The sequence below is a fragment of the Solea solea genome, chromosome 11 (assembly GCF_958295425.1).
Source record: "Solea solea chromosome 11, fSolSol10.1, whole genome shotgun sequence".
Taxonomy (NCBI): Eukaryota; Metazoa; Chordata; class Actinopteri; order Pleuronectiformes; family Soleidae; genus Solea; species Solea solea.
In genome coordinates, this window is record NC_081144.1 from 14818118 (window position 1) to 14837942 (window position 19825).

The 19825-nt window shown below is 40.7% G+C and overlaps 1 protein-coding gene across 8 annotated transcripts in view; it reads right to left on the reverse strand.

Annotated features, from left to right (window-relative positions):
• Window positions 1-16196, reverse strand: part of si:dkey-178k16.1 (band 4.1-like protein 1) — a 33176-nt gene extending 16980 nt beyond the window's left edge. For 5 of the 8 annotated variants that reach the window (XM_058642062.1, XM_058642060.1, XM_058642059.1 and 2 more), the window contains exons 1-3: window positions 15931-16187; window positions 1857-1939; window positions 1389-1538 (exon numbers count right to left, since the gene is read on the reverse strand). In XM_058642062.1, coding sequence (XP_058498045.1) covers window positions 1389-1538; window positions 1857-1922 — 216 coding nt within the window. In that variant the 5' untranslated portion in view covers window positions 1923-1939; window positions 15931-16187. Of the gene's footprint in view, window positions 1-1388; window positions 1539-1856; window positions 1940-15930 lie in introns of all 8 variants that reach the window. The other 3 variants (XM_058642064.1, XM_058642063.1, XM_058642065.1) reach the window with 2 other exon arrangements.
• Window positions 16197-19825: the final 3629 nt, after the last annotated feature.

Here is a 19825-nt window from a genome sequence, read left to right on the forward strand (position 1 = left end):
CCAGAAAAAACAATGCTGCCAGAAAAAACAATGCTGCAGTTGATATGAATGAGGTTGAGTCGCCAACAAGATGCTTCCTATCATACTCCATCTTCAGGAGTAGCCAACAGGCCCCCAGTGATGCCTTTAATGTGCTTCATAGCAGCTCTGTAATCATACACACTGTGTCCCTCTGTTGTGGAACAGCTCTCGCTGTGACACCTCTTTCTCTTCCTCAGAAGTCATTTCAAATCGGGGGAACAAATTAATTTTCTGCAGTTCTCAGGTATGATGAGCGTGGAGGGCTACTGTGAAATTCAAATACACAGAGGGTGCTGGGAATTTGCCTGTTTACACAACGACAAAAGACTCAGAGTCACAATTCTTGAAAGCTGGGAAATGCTTTTCCCCAAGACTTCCATCCCCCACAATGCAGAGTTTGTCTCACCTCCCTCTATCCATCACTACTCCCCCTCTCAGTGAGAACAGCAACAGAGCCGCATTTCCTGACTCAGTAGCATGTATTACCGAGGGAGGGCGAAAACCCACTGAAGTGGACTGTGCTGACTCAAGGGCTTAATTCAAACGGGGGGGAAGTGTACCCCGCTTTTCGAAAATGCTGTAATATTTGTCACCTACACAGCGAGACGTGAGCTTCTGGTGATTGTGGACATTTTGCCGTGAAGAAACAAACATTTTGGTTTGTTTTTTGCTTCTTTTTTTTTTGAACAGTAGAATAACGCTTATAAAAGGAAGCCGTGTTATGCTTGCATGTGAAACTGAAATCAGCAAGTTGTCCATTATTGCTTTCGGACATGATAACTTTGTGAACAAGTCTGATAAGCGCGGAGCAAATTGATGGTGAAAGAGAAGGTGAGAACAAAGAGACGGTTAATCCATGATGTCTGAATCATGTTGTGCAAGTAAAACTGAAGATGGTAACATGGTGACCAAATTAAAACTAGGTTTCCAGACCACATCCATCTATCCATTCCACTGATACTTCAAGGATCAGTCAGCCTGGGGCAGCTAGAAGTGGACGCCAGCATATGGAGACTACCCAACCCACTTGTGCTCATATTCAAAACTATAGTCAATTTGGAGTTTCCTATTCCTACAAAGCAGGGTATATCAGTAAAACCAAGTCAGCTACATGAAGCTACATAAACAGTTAACAATTAAAAACACACTACAAGATCATAGATTAACAAAAAAGAAGAAGAATAAATGGAATACCTGGAGAAATCCCACTCAAACACGAGAAGAACATGCAATCCTGAAAAAAGTTGAAATAATGCATAATGCCTACAACTGAACTCAAGCAAGTTAATAAATAAACAATAACCAAACATTGTTTTGGAAACTATAGCAACTTCAGTTAAAATCCACGTTTGCTGACAGAAATGTACCTCGACCCCGGTCTCATAGTCCGAACCGTCGAGTAGCATGACTTTGATAGGGACAGTCTTTGGCCTCTTGTTGGTTTTCTGGGGGGATTTGGAGGCTTTGCTGGGGGTCTTCTCTGAACTGTCATCCATTTCCCCGTGGTCCTCGGGAACCTGCAAGAGACATAATCCTTCCTATGAGTGAGCCTTAGATCACTGTGCGCTGTCCTGTATTTAGACATTTCATTTCTGAGTCTGAAGAGGCAAAGCGATTCAAATTCAATATCTTTGATCGTGTGAAGCAGTCGTGTCGTCAAATGCATGACGCTGGCTGAGCCGCCGCTCAAAGATGCAAAGATGTTAAGTTGCTGGCAGAAGCCGAGGCGGCTCGTTGCCTTGCATATCAAACGGGAAACATGGAAAGCCCTCGAGTGACTGAGAGGCCCGAGAAAAATGATATACAGCATGCTGCAAGTTCCCTGTCGCTCCCACCTGATTGGTCGTCCTGGCGTCACCCTCCATTGCGCTCTTCATTTCCAAAGCCTTCTCCGTAGTCATAGGAATAGATTACTGTCCTGCAAACACACACACACACACATCGTGAGTCAACAGCAAAGCAGCGGAATATTTACTGCTGTAAAAAATGAACCCCAAAAGGAATCGACTATTGCAGCATCTTAACTGAAGCTGACACTCTGGTGTTGTGACTAACAGTCGAGTCCTACTACGGGCTTATCTTTAATTATCCTCGACCACTGTGCAGATTGTCGTTTTCACGCAAGGATGGTGAATGCGTGAAAGCGAGTAGCTCAGTGAGTGCTGGCTCACTGCCTCCCACAGGAGCACTCTGCATGAAGAGCATTGGCTTCAGGATCCTGGCGTCTCCAACTACTAAAGGCGATTGCAAATTACATCAGCCAGGCAATGCACGAGACAGCACACACACACACACACAATGAGATAGAGAACGGGGATGAGGGGGGAGGAGAGGGTATCTGAGAATCTGAGGATGAAACAGAAGAGCAGCACAGACAATAAGGCAAATGTTACAAGAGGACAGACATCAGAAATGGGAGGAGAGAGACACACACATGCAGCCATGCTAATACAATATCAAGGTGAGTTGGAGACAGATGAGGCCTGTCATTTCAAGGTGACTACTATGCTAAAACCGAGCTCCACTCTTTCACATACACTACAAAAAAAAGGTTATATTCAGATTAGGTTTTACCGCAGAGAGAAATGAAGCGTCCGAGATAAAGAAAATAGGAAGATAAAGCCCAGAGTTAATCTATAATGATGTGAGAAGTGAGCATGGGGTTAATATTCCTTTTAATAGTGTGTGAGTTGAATTGTTCACGATAACATGACACATTTTCTTTGTAATAAATGACTGTTTAAATGCTTCGTTTCTTCCAGATATTGTGTGAACCTCCAGTGTGTGTTTGTTAGTGTAAAACAGTGCCTTGCTTCGAGGCCTATGTCATGCATTCGAATTTCAAGTCCCTGATTTGAACATAAGAGAATGCATAATTTACTGTGATAAACACGCACTTTATCGCATGTAAGCAAAGACTTGTAATATAAACCTCAAGGCTTGGGATGTTAAAAAATGTGGAAAAAGCATAAAGTAAGGCTGCGTTGAATGAGGACGGGATAAAGGAGGGGGAATAAAAATGTGAAGCTTCTACACGTAATTTGGTCTAATGACGAGCGAAAAATGTTTGTTAAGCTCTTCACAAACGAGGCTCGGCATAACAGTTTCTGTTTTTTTCTATTTCTCGACAGGTTTTTTTCCTGACAATATTTCTGTGTTTACTGTTTTGGAGGCTGGAGTTGGAACACAAGCATCTCTCAGCTTTCATGATAGGTTGTCCTCCCTCGGCATAAGGAAGCCAGATCAAAGAGCCGCGCAGTCTGTCTGTGGGAGCGCTGCAGATGTCGCACTCGTATGACATTTTGTGGTATTTCATGTTTTTTCTCTCATCCGACACATGTTTATGCAGAGAATGCATTCATGTATGCAATATTTTTGTGAAGTAGTAGATTTTAACATAGCATTGAGCCTGCTGACTCAAAGGTTTAATGAGAAAAGCTTATTTAAGAACCAGATTTCATTAGGCTTAAGGATCATTTGCTATCATAGGATCATACAATGTTAATTAGAACATTAATAATGAATTAGCACTAGGGATGGGAATCGGTATCGGTCTAATATTGGTCCAAATCACCGGATCAGATATCGATGCAATCCAAAAATCCTGTGAATCACATGCTTCGCTATGCACAGACTATAAAGAAATGTTTACACATTTGAAAAATGATGTCTTTCAATTGACTCATAAATAGTCTAAAATGACTGTATTGACCAAATATTGGTATCGGTAAATATTTGGGTTTATGATATTGGTATCGGTATTGGACACAAAAAAATGTCCTATCCTTAATTAGCACTATAAAGATCTTTTAATTCAAAATCCATCTCTTATTCAATGTCATTTCTCTCAAGAGACTGGTGTCAGAGAGTCAGACTCCTGTGACAGTAGCTGTCTTCACACAGACTCCCATTTCAAAGTCTTTTGTCCTTCGGTTGTTGAAGTAGTGTAGGTGAAGATCAAAAAACAATGTGCACGACTCAAGAGTTACAAAAATAGTTGCATTTACTGAGTTGTCTTTTTTAAAAGACATAAATACTTTACAGAAGTAAATGGCCTAAAATAAAACGGTCTCGGACAGGATTTTTAGTGTCTATCCAAGTGATCATAACTCTCAGACAGCTCTGTCACCCTCCACAGCTGGTTTTAACATTCGCTAACATGGACAAACATGCTAATCACAGACCCCTTCCACTCTTCTTTCACTCTGGGCTACTGACCCTGTGAAACTGTGTGGGAACTGGGTTTTAAATGCACTTTTTCTTGATGAAATACAATCGACGTTTTAAGGTCACAGCAGTAAATTACCACTGAGTGCGTTAATAATAGACACTTGGTGTAAGCTCTAATTTCTGCTTCTGAAGTCGTGAACGTTCAGTAGACAGACTAGTGAATGCCTTGTGTTTTAAACACATCAGGGTGGCGAAAGGTAAAATTGTTGCTTTTTTTTGGGCCACCAGACAAATTAGTTCTTGACTTTGGGATGATGAATGGGTGGCTTCAGTTTGCGTCAATGCTTTTTGTAATATTGGATAATATTACTAGCAATTTAAAAATAAAAAAAAATTAAATGTATTCCTACTAAACAAGCTTCGTCTGTCTGGAATCATGTCCAATTCTCAAAATCTGTTTTTTAACAAACTATTAATTCACATACTGTTAAATCATTTTATTCTTTTCAAAAGCCTTTCCCTGCTACACTGCTAATAACTGTCAGCTTGGGACAGCTTAAATTTAGTCTTTAGTAATTTTATCCATTATTGTATCCATTATAGGATACAGCATCTTCAAATTGAATAACAAAGTCAATTCAGCTAGTTTTAGAAATGAAAAAGGCAAAAAGCATTGTATCTGGCGACAGAGCATCTTGATATCAGCAGAATGTCGAGGCCCAGGAGAGCACATTCTCCAAGAGATTCAGACAGCTCCACTGTCACAGGGACAGATTCAGGAAGTCGTTCCTGCCATCAGCCATCGGGACTTACAATAACTCTCTGGAAAGAACTGACTGCTCATTGTCTCTTCACGAGATCCGTTATGCCATGCACTCCTGTATGCCATTCTTTAATTATTGCACTATTTTTTCTCAATTTGTAAAATGTTTTTTTTGTATTGTATTGTTGCTATGTTAAAACAATTTCCCCTCGGGGATGAATAAAGTATTTCTATTTCTATTTCTATGTCATTTGTTGTGCATTTAAAGATCTAAACTCAAACTAGAGAATATAAACATGTAATTATATCTAGATAACACGAGGGCCTGAGTCAGAAAGATGAATTTTTTTTTGTAATTTTCCTTAATTAACCACCTGACCTCTTAATCAAGACACTATTATCCAACTTGTTATACTGTAATGATCTTTAGGAACTGTGTCGTACAGCTACAGCCACCTTACTTACCGGCTTACAGCGGCTTACACTCAATTTTAACTTCCAGTTGCAGACTGTGACCGTGTAAAACCTTTACCTTGCCTTAAAATACAAAATACAGCGTGATCACACTTGCAGCTACAGCATGTGCATCATCTTTGCCAAAACATGCACCGACATAGCAAACGCCAATGCAAAACTTGTAATTTATTCAAGATTATAAGGAGCCACTATTTATTTACATCCTGCACTGACAACATGTCACAGCATTACAGGAGTACAGATGGTTCAAGACAGTACTAAAATATGGGGTGTCTGTGACTAAGTTCTGGCCACCACTTTGCAAAAAAAAAAACTTGGCGACAACATGGCACATACCACACTATTGCAATTACAGTGACAATCTGGAAATTGCATGAGAAATGAGATGGCGTTATCGTAATATTACCTCGCTTATGCAAAATTATTGCCATGTTATTACCAGGTAACTGTACTATGTATTAGGGGTGGGTTCCATTTGGTGATATATCAAATATGATGACATAGATGATACACCAGGGCAAATATTGCTATTTTAATTCACCAATGAAAAGGCGCTCGGAAGTAAACAGTTTCTGTTTCACTCGCTAAGCGTCGCTACTTCTTGTGTCTTCTTGTGGCGGTACTGCCAGGGGAGGGTACTTGGAGTAGAAGTTGAAAAATAGGCTGAAAAAGAGGGAGTTTACAGCAATTTGAAGAGATGAGAAATGCCCCATCCACGTTCAATGCTTTTTGGTCTCTCTATGTTGTGAATAAATAGAGAAATCCTTGTGCATGATTGTCCTGTGTTGTTTGGTGAAAAGCAAAGATAGCCTCTAACAGTCATATAGGCCAAATCTGAGATCTTCAAATCAAACACATGTGCTTTGTTGTACTGTGTTAAGATACCTGTTCACATGTGCATGTATTGCATTTATACATATTTAGCCACTGTCACACAGATCAGGGAAGTTCTATGTATATACTATACTCAAATACAAAGACTCGCTTACAATGGAGTCCTTTCATTTCAGGGTTCTATTAGCTGTGCTACTGTATGCCAGTCCTTCAGTGGATGACCTCTGCACTCCACACTTCAGCATTAGCCCAGATACATGGTAATCACAACTGAGCATCGCAGAGGCCCCAGTGTAATCTTTGATCGAATGAGTTTAAAAGCTCACTCAATTAAGTGGAGCAAAGTCTCAAACTGTAGAATGTCTATACTCTTCTTCGGCAAGGATGAGAAAACGCACAGTGAAGCTCCCCAAAGCACTCGTTGTCTGGAACAGGACAGCTCAGCTAAATTGCCTGATAGTAACAGACATAATGGCTAATCATCCAGGGCAGAATGATGTCCATGATGCACCATTCACCTCAGCCCGCCTGAGCCCATTTTTCTTCATGCCACCTGTCAAAGATTCTCGCTTTGGCCCTGGAAAAATGGATGTATTTTCAGGCAGACATCGGTTGCTCACAGGCCCATCCTTCATCAGCAGGTGGACATTGGAATCGTTGAAAAACAGCACCTCAAATATATGTCACAGAGAAGCAGACTGAAGGACCTCAGGAAATCAAAATTACCTTTACAGGCTTCATATTTGATGGATATATTTATATTCATTGACTTATTCCCATGCATAGCTTACATTTCTGCTTGCCTTCTTGACCCATATCTTAAATGTAATATTGATAAATAATGAATGCTGTAATATCGACAAAGCATTAGTCATACTACGGTAGTAGGAGCAAGAATAGTGATGTGTAATGTGCTGCAGGTGATATACTCGCTTTGAGCTCCATGCAGACAGTGTTCTTCATTAATAATAGCAGCCGGCTTTACATGAGTTACAAAGAAATGAGAATGACAATCCTTGTAGTTTTCCTGATAATGAATTGGACAGGGGGGTTTTTTTTTGGCACTTTTTTGAGAAAAACAAATCACTCTCCACTGTTCCTTCGAAACAGCAATCTCAGTGTTTATCATTTGATGTCACCTGTGCAGAGGGGTTTATGATCTGGCACGATGACAATTCAGTATGTGAGAGAGTCAACATCGTCATTGTTTTTCATGTCGATCTGAAAAACGTTTCTCAGTTTAAAGCAAACAGAAAATATTGGCTTCTCTATTTGAGCTCAGTGACTGTGTCAGACCACGTCTGTGTGCCGGTCATTTTGAAAGAACTGATTCTAATGATTCTGTTTCCCCCGAAAGCAACTGCTTTGCTCGTCACTAGTTTGTGTTTGTTGAAAGGACGGTTTGGGAGTGTTTACATTTATATTCTGCACAAATACTGACAAGTGCTACTGTTGTAAATTTTACACCAAAGTTCACCTGCTTTGGTCCCCACATAAGCGTGTATGGTGGACTATATGAAATAAATGCCAGTAAGAGTCTACCCAAAATAAAGTACCCTGAGTGCAGTCTACAGCTGTGCTGTATGAAGGACCTGCTCACTAACAAAAAAGATGCCAGACAGCTGGAGTATGTGCAAAGAAAGTGGTGATTGGGGTGATCGTTGGGGTGAAAATGCCCAGATTGACTCAAATCCGTGCTTGAGCATGTGAGCATATACACCTAACGAGCATAATTACAACCTCTGACTTTGCTATAGCTGTTGCTACTCTTGCTGAAGGCTATAGCATTATGGTATCTATGACCATATCAAAAGTGACACCCACAGAAAGCAGCCCAAAGCAAAAGCCAATCATGAGACCTTTCTCACTTAACTTTGCCTTTTCATCATGCAGTGCTCTCCCCACATCTCAGCTTTATAATCGGTTCTTCTCCTCTAATGGCTCACACAGCCACCATCAATCCTTGCTGGGCAGAGACCGGCTCAAGGAAAACGAGCAACAGGACAGTGGGGGATGGGGACGAAGGAGTGGCAAGATGTCCTTGTTCAGGGGAGGCCGTATACACACATTCTCCAAACCTTTGGTGCGCAGCAGTCTTGGAATCGCATCGCACAAAACAGCTGTTGGGTCAGCTGCAAATCATGTCACACTGCAGTCAAGATAAATGATATGTTTTCAAACCACTGAGGCCTAAACTTCAAGCAAAGGCCCAGAGGGAGTGGTGCTACCTGTGTTAACCTGAAAGCAGTTTCTGGGCTCTGCACAGCAGAGAAGGGTCAATACAGCGTCTGCACTTGGACATTTAAAGTTCCAACTGTTGAGCTGATATAAAAGGAGCCATTGTGAGTCTGCAAACTTATCTGAAGCTGCCTCATTAAGTCCCAGACAGTTTTAAAAGTGCATGGAAAATTATTTGAGCAGGAGGGGGCCGGGTCCTTCATAAAGCTAATCCTCGCTGATTAAAACCAATCGGGCAGTTAAATCCGTTCAAATGAGCTGTCAAAATCTGTCATTTGATTTATGAGATGACTATCTTGACTGTCTTAAATATTAACGAGTTGACATGAGTGCAGTAGCCAGTTTCTTCAACGAAACACCGCAAAGTAATCTTGCATCCATTTAGCAAAGGGGGTCATGTCGGAATAATTAACAAAGCAGAAGAATATTACATGGAAGGCCAGACAGGGGTGTCGAACTCATTTTAGTTTGGCAGCAAGGAAAGTCAAATAATAGCATAATAACCTATAAACAACAAGAAATCCCTTTGTTTTACATTTAATTTTGTCTTTTTTACAAAACACATGATGAACAACCTGACATTTCTTGAGTAAAATTAAGTGCAATTTCAACAATATTCGGCATAAGGTGTGCATTACAACTTACAGATCACAGTGGATCTACAAAGGCACAAAACATTTAGTCACAGGTATCTGGAACTGAAAAATCTAAAACAATCTAATCATAATGTGAAATGATCTGGTTCTGGCTCATTTATATTTTGAGAATCATTAACAGAGACTAACTACCTTAATACTAATACTTGTATAATGTGTATAATCATGTGTATAAGTGAGCAATAGTGCATCGCAATCTACTCCCCGCTCCCTGACACAGCCTTTACACATATACTGAATATCACAAGTTTCTTAAAGAGTGTGTACAGTGATAAAAACTCATTCATGTATGACGAGGTGGTTAGTAACACCTTTTCCATTGGGGTGACAAAGTGCCAAACACACACACACACACACATATATACATTTTAGTGGGGACCAAAGCCAGTGTTGATGAGTGCTTGTACAGAAAACAAACAGACACGACAGCAGTGGTGTCAAACTCAAATGACCTGGGGGCAAAGGAGCGTCTAGTCTGGTCAAGAGGGGGGTCAGTCAAAAGGAAACAAATTGGGAAAATAACAACTGTTCAGTAGCGGGTGAGCTTAAAATTTATATAACACAATAATTCACCATATCGCAATAAAGATATTCATGATCATATTCCACAGAATTTCAGTGCTTGTTTTTATATGGATACTGCGCAATAATAACTTTAGTAATAGCAAAAAATAGACAAATAAATGGAAAACTAAGTACATATACTGTGGAAAACTGTAATAATGTGTGTATTATAATGTGATCATTACAACCAATTGTCTTATTACTATTATAAAGAAATATTGCTGACAAATATATTTGGTATTATATTCTGTGGGCCATGTTTTCATTATGACATGATATTGAGTGATGGGCCACGTGTAAGTTTGACAACTCTGCACTATCAAACTTCCTGTTCAAAAAACATGGAGAGAATCAATGTTCACCAGCTTTGGTCCCCACTAAAGTGTCCGTGTGTGTGTGTGCGTGTGTGTGTGTGTGCGTGCTCAAAAACAAAAGCGAGTGAAAGATGCTGTTCATTAGTGTTTGTACAGAATATTAACATAAATGCTCTGGTATCAAACCACTTGTTTAACAAACCTTTGGAGAAATCACATTTTCATCAGTTTGGTTGCACTTTATTGACATACTAGCTAGTTTAACTACAGCCCCGCCCTCTCTCTCTCTCTCCATCTTTCTCTATCAATGGTAACTGCCTCAGCCTCTCAGCAGAAGTCTGCTCTTCTTTCTGTTCTTCTTCTCTACTTCATTTCCTCATCTGTAAGATTTCAAAATCAAGTGGCAGAGCTTTGTTTGCATGTTTCTTACATCCAGGCAAGATGTATTTGCCTTTCTCGCGAGTGAATGGGTAAAGTGCTCATAAAGCGCACTGAGCACACCTTTATATAATTGCAGCATTTGAGGTGGATTTACGTTAACCATATGGTTTCCGGTGCATCATCACACAACACGTGCCTAAAAATTGAATAGAACAAGAGAAACAGTTCTTTAGCACAGTTTAGTTCTCAGCCACAATTGCTAAAACATATAATGTGAGTAAAAGTGCTCTACATTTGCTTTACACACTCTTTAAATTAGTTTTCTTCCAGGATATAACACTAAAATACAGAGCATCATATAATCACTTGCAAATGAGTGAAACAGCATCTAAGCACGTCCAGTAAAACTACATTTCCCAGCCCATAACCACTGAAGTGCATTTTGTTTCGCGTAAACGTAAAGCCGTACATCTCCAACATCATATTCCTCCTTGTGTAAACCAGCTCTGTGAATTTCTGCAGCGTCAGACAAAAGGAAAATCTACTTATAGCATTACTCTTCATCACTATGACAAGAAAATGACAGGCACCCTGCAGTGCCCTCAGCGCAGCTCAGTTCTACAGAAGAGTACAGAGTATTGCCACTAACAATAGTTAACACAGAGACATCAGGCGAGATTGTTTAAAATGCAGTTTCCATGGAAACCCCCCCCCCCCCCATCTAACACTGTCTGTCAAGCATAACACAATCAGATAAAGAAAAAAGAAAAGGAGGCCTGTAGGCATTATTTTGCTAGTTGACACTTTCATGACATGGGAGATGAGGTGGGGCACGGCATGGCACTGCGGTGAAGGATGTGACGGCTCGCGTTGAAGGAGGCACATGGAAATGACAGTGGAGATGGTGGTGGGTGGAATAGGATGATCAACAGTTCCAAGAAGGATGACACTGTCCAGTCTGCATTCAAGCCAACCCATTCTGGGAAAGGATAATTGGTTATTCAAAAGTCTAGTATCCGTCAAAATCAATTATCATAACACAATTGAATTCAGTCTAAATTCATTTAACGTGACAGCCAAAAGTCTTGGAATGAGCTGCAAATAGACAACATTTCATCATTTACTAATAGATAACTCAATGAGTCTGTCTTTTCCTGATGTTTTTAAAAATCAATCAATTAGTATGTCACATCTGCTGATTTTTGTTGTTGATTGTGTTATTATTGTGCCTCTGTTGTTTGGTCTCCGACATCAGAAATAATGTAACATTGTTTGTATGCTGCATTCCTCAGGAAAATAATGCTCTGTCAAGTAATACTATAAGACTGAGGAGCATTCGTGTGTGTGTGCAGTTGTGGGTCGGGGGCAAAAAGCGTATATATCTCGTAAAAATTGCTGAACATTCAGGTTTTATACAGTTTCCCCAATTAGGCAATACCTTTTTTATTGGACACTGTAATAATCAAACTTTTTTTTAATGGTATTCAATATGATGTTTGTTTCAGCCATCCATCTAAAGTCAGTGATTCACTCTAAACACGACACCATAACTAAAACTGCAGTATATATTCATATTTTTTTATCTCAAAGTAAAAACATTTGTACATGTATATACATTTTCACAAGTAATAGGTCATTATCTGATTGTAAATGGATCACTGGTCTTGCTGATATGTTTACAGTCGTATATTTTATACATAGAAATGGAATTCTTTGTGATACCAAAAGTGTCAGTTTAACACATGCTTCTATCTTAGCCTTTGTAAGCTCATTTTACTTCCAAATAACGTGAATTTATCTTGTCGAGGATTCCAATTTGTTTGTGAACACACCTCTGGACCTGCTCCATTGAACTATTACAAATCAATAATAGACCCGAATCAGGACTAGGAGGGAAACTGTGTAAGTAGAGCATCTGAGACGGTGTGCTGTCTTAAACAAGCACAAGCTGAATTACATGAAGAACATCCTCAGGGTGTACAACACAAGACCCAGTGTTTAAAGGCTCCATATTATCAATAGTGCGATTTTAATATCTCCGTCGACCTGTTCTGAAAATATTAATATGCTGCATCCAAGAAATGCACACAGCCTGTGTTGAGAAATGCGGCCAAGAAATCCATGACTTAGTGATGTCACTACCCTCAGCATGGCCCACCTGGACGCTTCATCGAGCCATAAAGGATTAGCTGTCTTAGTGTTTTCCTTACATCTGTGAGATTTTTAATTAACCTTATTCAAGAACTCTTAGAAAGGTTTTGTCGGACCTTTCCAACCATATGTTTCAGCTTTTTCATTCATTCAATCATTGTCTACCACTTTGTCCTCCACATGAGGGTTGCAATCCCAGTTGTCACAAGGCGAAAGGCAGTGAATCACAGGGCAAACACAGAGATGAACAACCGTTCAATGGTCAATCGGGGTCTTTTTGCTGGAAGGCAAAAGTTTCTCCACTCTTCAACTTGTATAAGTCCAGAGACTGCACATTTATTTACAGGTTTGTCTGTAGACACGTGGCATTGCCAGGTACATAAGAAAGGCTACTGCCTGATGCCCATCAAAGTCAATGGTCACACATGCTCTCCTGGCTGGGTTCACAGTTCCCACTGGCACTTTTAACAGTCTGGTCTAGCAGGGACAACGGCCCTTGAGCCTGGAGACTTCCGCACATGCGACACTGTGGATATGACATGTTTCCATCATGGTACAGTTCGGTTTGGTACAGTAGGGTACGGTTTGGAGTGGTAAAGCCCTCGGTCAGGTGGAGGTGTGTGCTGTGCCTGATGGCCGTGTCAGCCAAGATACATAGCATGACATTGTGCCGGTGTGTGCCGACTACAAACAACGACATCAACACGACACAACGGGCAACAACGGAGGACATCCAGCAGATCATTTTTTCTGCTTAGTTTGAGGCTGTTTGTCAGACTGCGGGCATTGATGAAACACTGGTCGCAAGGGAGAGCGCTTTTTTGTCGCCCGATCGGCTGACTGTCGTGGGTCAGGCACCCACCCGTACGTAACATTACTCTGGTACCCCAAAGGTGAAGGGTACCGAAAAATGGAACGATTAGGGGCCAGATACGTACCGAATCAAACTGTTCCACTTAGTGGAAACACAGCTATAATAACCCAGATGCTCCAGGCATTTGCACCTAAACCAGGACTCCACCAGAAACACCACCATTTAAATGTACCAGTGAATTGTACCAAGCTACAGCAGCAGGCTATTATCCTGGGTTTGCAATACTGAGAAAACAGAAGTGTGTAAATAATAAGGGAGACATAACACAATGCAGCTTTGCCCTTATAATATGAACAAGCAACTGGGCTTAATAGGTGAGTGCCACCCCACGTCTAGCTGCACTGTTGTAATGACCACCAGGGAGGCTGAAAGTGGATCGGGTGAAAGAAAGGAGGATGACACTGGAGGATGCACGGAGAGACAAGAGTCAGGTTATGAATGAAAGAAAAGCACACATATGGATGACTCTGCCTTTACATATTTAAGAAGTTACTGTGCAGTGTTTGCAAAGACTGAGGGTTGAACAGAGGGAAGATTTGTGTAGGTGTGACGATTGTTTCTAACATACGCTTAATGTTTTTGTTAATTACAGTAGCTGTCTAACTGTCAGCGTGCAGTCTAACACTAAATCCAAATCTATTTCAAAGTGTCTGACATGAGAATAAAACTTTGGAATACACATCCTTAAAAAATCAAATAAAATCGTCCTCTCATCAGTGGAGCATGGAGAGACGTAATTGTTTCATACATTATTTTTCAACTCTCTGATAATGTTGACACTTGGTTTTTTTTGTTATTTTAATCTTATTCTATTTTTATACTGTCTTGTCTGTATTTTATGTGCGTCATAAGGTGTGAAGGGAGCGACAAGTAAGAATTTCATTGTACTGTTGAAACTTGTTTTTGTTTTTTTTACGGTGCGCATGACAATAAATCTCTTGAATCTTGAATCTATTTTCTTTTTATTGCTCAACTCATTTTTAGACTTTTTCCTTTTTTCTGTTTCTTTGCAGCATAAGAATTGTGTCTGTGCTGCAGCAACAGAAAGGTCCTATGTCTTCAGAGTAAGTGCAACTGGAGCACCCACTCGTTCTGAACAGCCCTGTGATTGGTCAAAAGCCTTGTTGCCAGTTCTTGCAAATCCAAATTGTATCTCAATGGGTTTTGAAAGTCAGATTTTCAAATATCAGTATCAAACTGCATTTGGCGCTGGTTTGAAATCTTATTTCTAAACATGTGTCACAGTCGGAACGCTCGCGCCGCGAATTCCAGCTTGTTCGTGGAACACTGAAACATACGTAGACGCAGTCTCCTTCATTGCTGAGTTTTCCTGGGGAACTCCTACACCACAATTCGACCGGGTGATTGTTTGAAAGATGAGATGGATCCACGTTTGAAAGCCGAATGCCAAAGCGAGCAGATCGGTCGGTTCTGTCCGGACACACTGATCCAATTTGCAGTTAACAGTGCAGAAAGTCTGAGAGACAAATTTGCCTGCAGCCTGAACACGGTCTCCAGTGAATCTCTGAACTGACCTGTGATTTGACCCTTCCTGTCACATCTCAGATTTAGTTGTGAGGTTGTAAACAGAGCCCGGAGGAAGAAGTGTCCTCTCTCTCACTATCACACACACACACATAAAATCCTTCCTACCTTTTATATGGACTACAGTTTCAGATTTGCAGGTTATAAAAACAGACACATTTTCAAATCCAGTGCAGAAATGTTCAAAGTAGCCTCGCCATGATTTATGAAGTGACAAACCTTCCCTAGTTGCCCTTGTTTTCGCTCAGATAAATGTTGCCAGAAAAAAAGCAATATATCAAGTGGATAAATGAAATCAAGGCCAACTCGTTCCTTTTTTTTTCTTTTTCCTGCTAGATAAATGTTGGCTACAGTTGGTCATCAGCTCAGCTCACTTTCTCACATTCATTCATTCATAGCAGAGACCCTCTGATTGTTGAGGCGCCTCCGCCTGCCCCCTCTGCCACACCCGCGACAACACACTCCGTCTTCTATTCGCTCATTACACTGAGCATCAGCTGTTCAGCCTTTAGATCCACGCACAGAACATTCACAACATTTACGCGCTGACATGAATCCAAGAATAAAGGTCTGGCAATGGTTCTTGTGTTAGATGTGCACGGGAGCAGAGATGTTCAGCTGCTGTGTGATTCACTGAGGCGATAAGAAAGGTGCACCTGCTGACTCTCTGCCTGCTAGGCCTTCATATACATGACATAAAGGATTCCCTCACTCTGTGCAGTTTCTAAAGCCACTGTGATTATGAACATGGTCGTCGGAATAGAGCACCGTGCCAACGCCGTCTCCATCCGCCTTACGGCACAAAGCGGCGCCTGTGCGGAGCGCGTTTTTGTGCAGGAGGGATGCTTCCCATCCTCTCAGCCACAATGTCATCTCGCAACAACCGGCAAACGCAGCATGCACCTGTTCCGCTGTCACACACAAACACAATAAAACGCGTACCTGCGCTGTCAGGTCCGAGCGTCAAGCCTCACAGTCCGTGGAAGACGTGCACCACCGTCGCCACCTCCGCCCCACAGCGCCTTTTTCCCTCTGCCCCAAATGTGGCGCTGCAGGCTGGGACAGCACACACACACGCAAGCCGGCGAAGATGGTTTACGTTACTGGGGAAGGGTGAGGAGCAGGAGGAGGAGGAGGAGAGCTGAGGGGCGTTTTCACGGTAGAAGCGAGGGGACTCCTAACGTCGTGCGTGAGATGCAACGATCGCTCCGTTCATGACGCGCAGCCTCCACTCCAACCACATGCTTTATATTTCAGGTCATCGTTTCCCGTCGCTCGGCTGAGCCATAATAAGCATCGCGACTGGCAGTGACTGAACATTTTTAAAGTCACACAGGGTATTATAATGTCTGTGATGTGTAATATGAGATTGAAAAGGACCTAATATTAGTTTTTGGAGATTTCAAGGTCTACAGTAGACTGTATATACTCCACTTCACCTGCAGGTCGTAATGCAAAATCCATTTGACATCATGAAACTGAAATCAAGGCTCTTGATTTTACCTACAGTTAATGGAAAGGCTCATTGATATTGAGTAGATAAAGCAAATAATATACTATGTATACATTAAGCTTACATACATTTATACATTTGGAAGGGCGTGTGAAGCGCAGCATCACTTTCTATCACCGAGATGGGCCTTTTCTATACAGCACTGAATATAATTTAGTAGATTAAATATATATAATATAATTTAGTAGATTAAATATATATAATATAATTAAGTAGATTAAATATATATAATATAATTTAGTTTTTAGTAGAGAACTTCATAACAGCATAACCCCCCTGCACACCACTGCATTTTAATTTCCAGTCCAGTTTAGCCTTCATAATAATGGACAGAACCTTTATCCCATTATATAAAAATAATAATAATAATAATAATAATAATAATAATAATAAAACAGTGGATATATATTGATAATTATCGCAATAAATGTGAGATAATAAAGATAGATTTTTGCTTTGGGTTGACGGAACTTTAGAAATGTTATTTATGGCTCACAGAGAAACATTTCCAAACTCTGAGGTAAAGCCTTCAAACAATCACAATGCATTTAAACATATTGATACATATTATATTTTGTTGTTGAATTATTGCAAAGGCCCACAGGTATTTTAGAATTGTATGTTTCATTGTGTGAGAGAATAGCTTTGTGCAGCAGGCATATATATACACATCTAACAAGCTTTAAGTCCTGATATGTTTGTAATTCTGTGTGCATGTCACAGTTTTAGGGGACATTGGGGATATAACACAATGTAAAAAATCCCTTACAGAAAGCATAATAACAACAGTTATATATATAACAGTGGCCTGCTGGTAAACTGTGTGGGTTTGTTCATCTGGTGTTTGAGGAATTAAATGTCTGCATGTTATAACTGTAAAAGAGTCCAGATAGGTTGCAGTGTAATAGTGTTAGAACATGTTTGCTGCTGCAGCGAAGACACCCCACAATGTCTCACTTCCAATCAGTCAACAGTGGAGCTGTCCAAACTGCAGTACACACCGGTACAAGCCCTGAGCTATAAAAGCTTCAGGAAACGAGAATACTGCCATGTTACAACTCAAGGAGAAACACCTGGAAAAAGTGACAGTTTCCTAACTTATAAATATTAAAATTTATGTTCTGACTTGGTGAACTTGCCTCATGAACTCTTGCGCTAGCAGTTTCCTCTGAAAAAGGCAGTTTTATTCAATCTTATTTAATAGAGTTGAATTATTTAACTTCTAATGTTTTATTTAGCATTGTGATGGCTAAAAGAAATGCATTTAATGATGTAAGAAGGTGTATCGGGATGAAAAAAGAGGGTTGCGTTATAGGCGAGAGACACAGACACAAGGTGGAGAGCAGGTGGGGTGGTTGGAATGGCGTGGGCTGGCAGATGCTCTGACTGAGCACTTTGCTGTGCTAATATTGCAGGTGAGTGGGTTTGCAACATGCAGCGTCATAAGTTGAACTGGTCTGAAGGCAAAGGAAATAAGCAGGTTAGCAAGAGGAGGAGGAGAGGATCACACTGATATTGGACTGGTGCTGATCTGTTGTGTGGTCGTTTCCTACCGAGTATTCTCATTGAGAAAACTCTGCAATAACATCAAATTGCCTACAGTCAAATTTGATGAAATCTGTTTAAAACACACACACACACACACACACACACAGGCATACAGTAATGACGTACTTGTCCTGCATAGCAAGAGGCGTGTTGAATGAATGAAGACTAAGTGGCTGATGTATTGCATCGGTGACTCATAGCAACCTTGTGTGCCGAACACCCTCTTTGGCTTTCTTGCACAAGTGTTCTGTTCAAATGCAAATATGCAGAAAAGCAGGAAATCAGTTCCTGTCACGCTTCAGTGGGTGTCCTTCAGCTGCTCACTGCATATGCAAAAATAAGCAGCGGGATAACTTCAGAGCCATATGGGGAAGATTCTTGCAGATGATGAAAACGATGCTATGTGTTTTAATGCCCCACTAATGAATAAATACTGGATTCATTTCTTAGGAAGTCGCTAACTATATTGAATATGACTGTCAAGAACGGTCAATAATTAACTTGTTTTTCTCGCAATCTGCCTAATGCAGCTTTAACGTTTCTTGATAGCACATAAAGCACAAACCTGAGTCATTCCAAGTAGGTGTGAGGATATGGTACATGAGTATTGCTAATGATCGTGGTATAGGATTGCCACCAAGTGGTCATTACTCACATGAGACCTGTTAGAAAGGTGCACAGAACATTTCATGAGCTGCACGTGGTTCATACATTACATACATTAAGAGTCTGACTGAAATCATTTCATTGGCTTTAACCCTCTATGGCATGACTTTTTATTTGTTTTGGCAATAAAATATTTCACCCCATGTTTTGGGAGCTTAGAGGTCCCTGATAACATATCCATCAACAAATCTGACCCCCCCCCGGCCCCCCGAGTCAGATTTGGGTTTGTTCCCTCAGGGCAACACTGTGCTATAAGGGACCTAAAATTCCAAGGTTTTTGGTCAGATCTGTTAGTGTCTTTGTCTTGTTTAGTCAGTTCTTGTGTTAGTTTATGTTTAAAGTCACGTTAAGTTCATGTCACTTTTGGTGTTGGGTTTGATTTTCACTTTTTCACCCTTTTATTTTGGTATGTTGGTAAACGTTCATGTCTTCCTGTCGCGTTGTTTCTTCATCTGTCTTGACACATCTCCCCTAATTCCCTCATGCACTTCACCTGGTGATCCTTAATTAATCACTGGCACCTGGCCTTGATTCCCTCTTCCCTATATAGTGTCCCCAGTCCCTCTGTCATGTGCCAGTGTGTCGTTTATGCTACCAGAGAAAACGACAGTGTCCAAGTCTGTTTCGCCTTTTGCTTAGTTAGCTCTAGTGCCAAGTTTTGTTTTGTTTTTCTACTTCAAGGAAGAAGTGATTTTGATTTTGTTTCTCTTTTCAAGATGAATCTTTCATCGTGCCTCCTGTCTCCTGTTCCTCACATTTCTTTGATGTTTAATCCATATGTTATAGAGCATAGACCCAGTATGGCGCACATCTATGTTACATTCCCTGCAACAAAAACTCCAATAGGACATTTTAATACAAATTCTTTTAATACTATTCATAAGTAATGCGTTGCATTTTTAATTTGCTTTCTTAACTTATGTAAACATTAGAAAGTGCTGCAAAAGTCTGCTTTCATGTTATGAATAGAATCTTTGCTTGCTGTGATGATAGAAGGTGGTCCTGCATGTGTGGCTTTGTGTGGTGTACACTCACCATCAGGCCTCTGGTCAGTGGAGATGATCCCAGCTGTGTAAACAAACTTTCCCACTCAAGGTACAATTTGTTTTT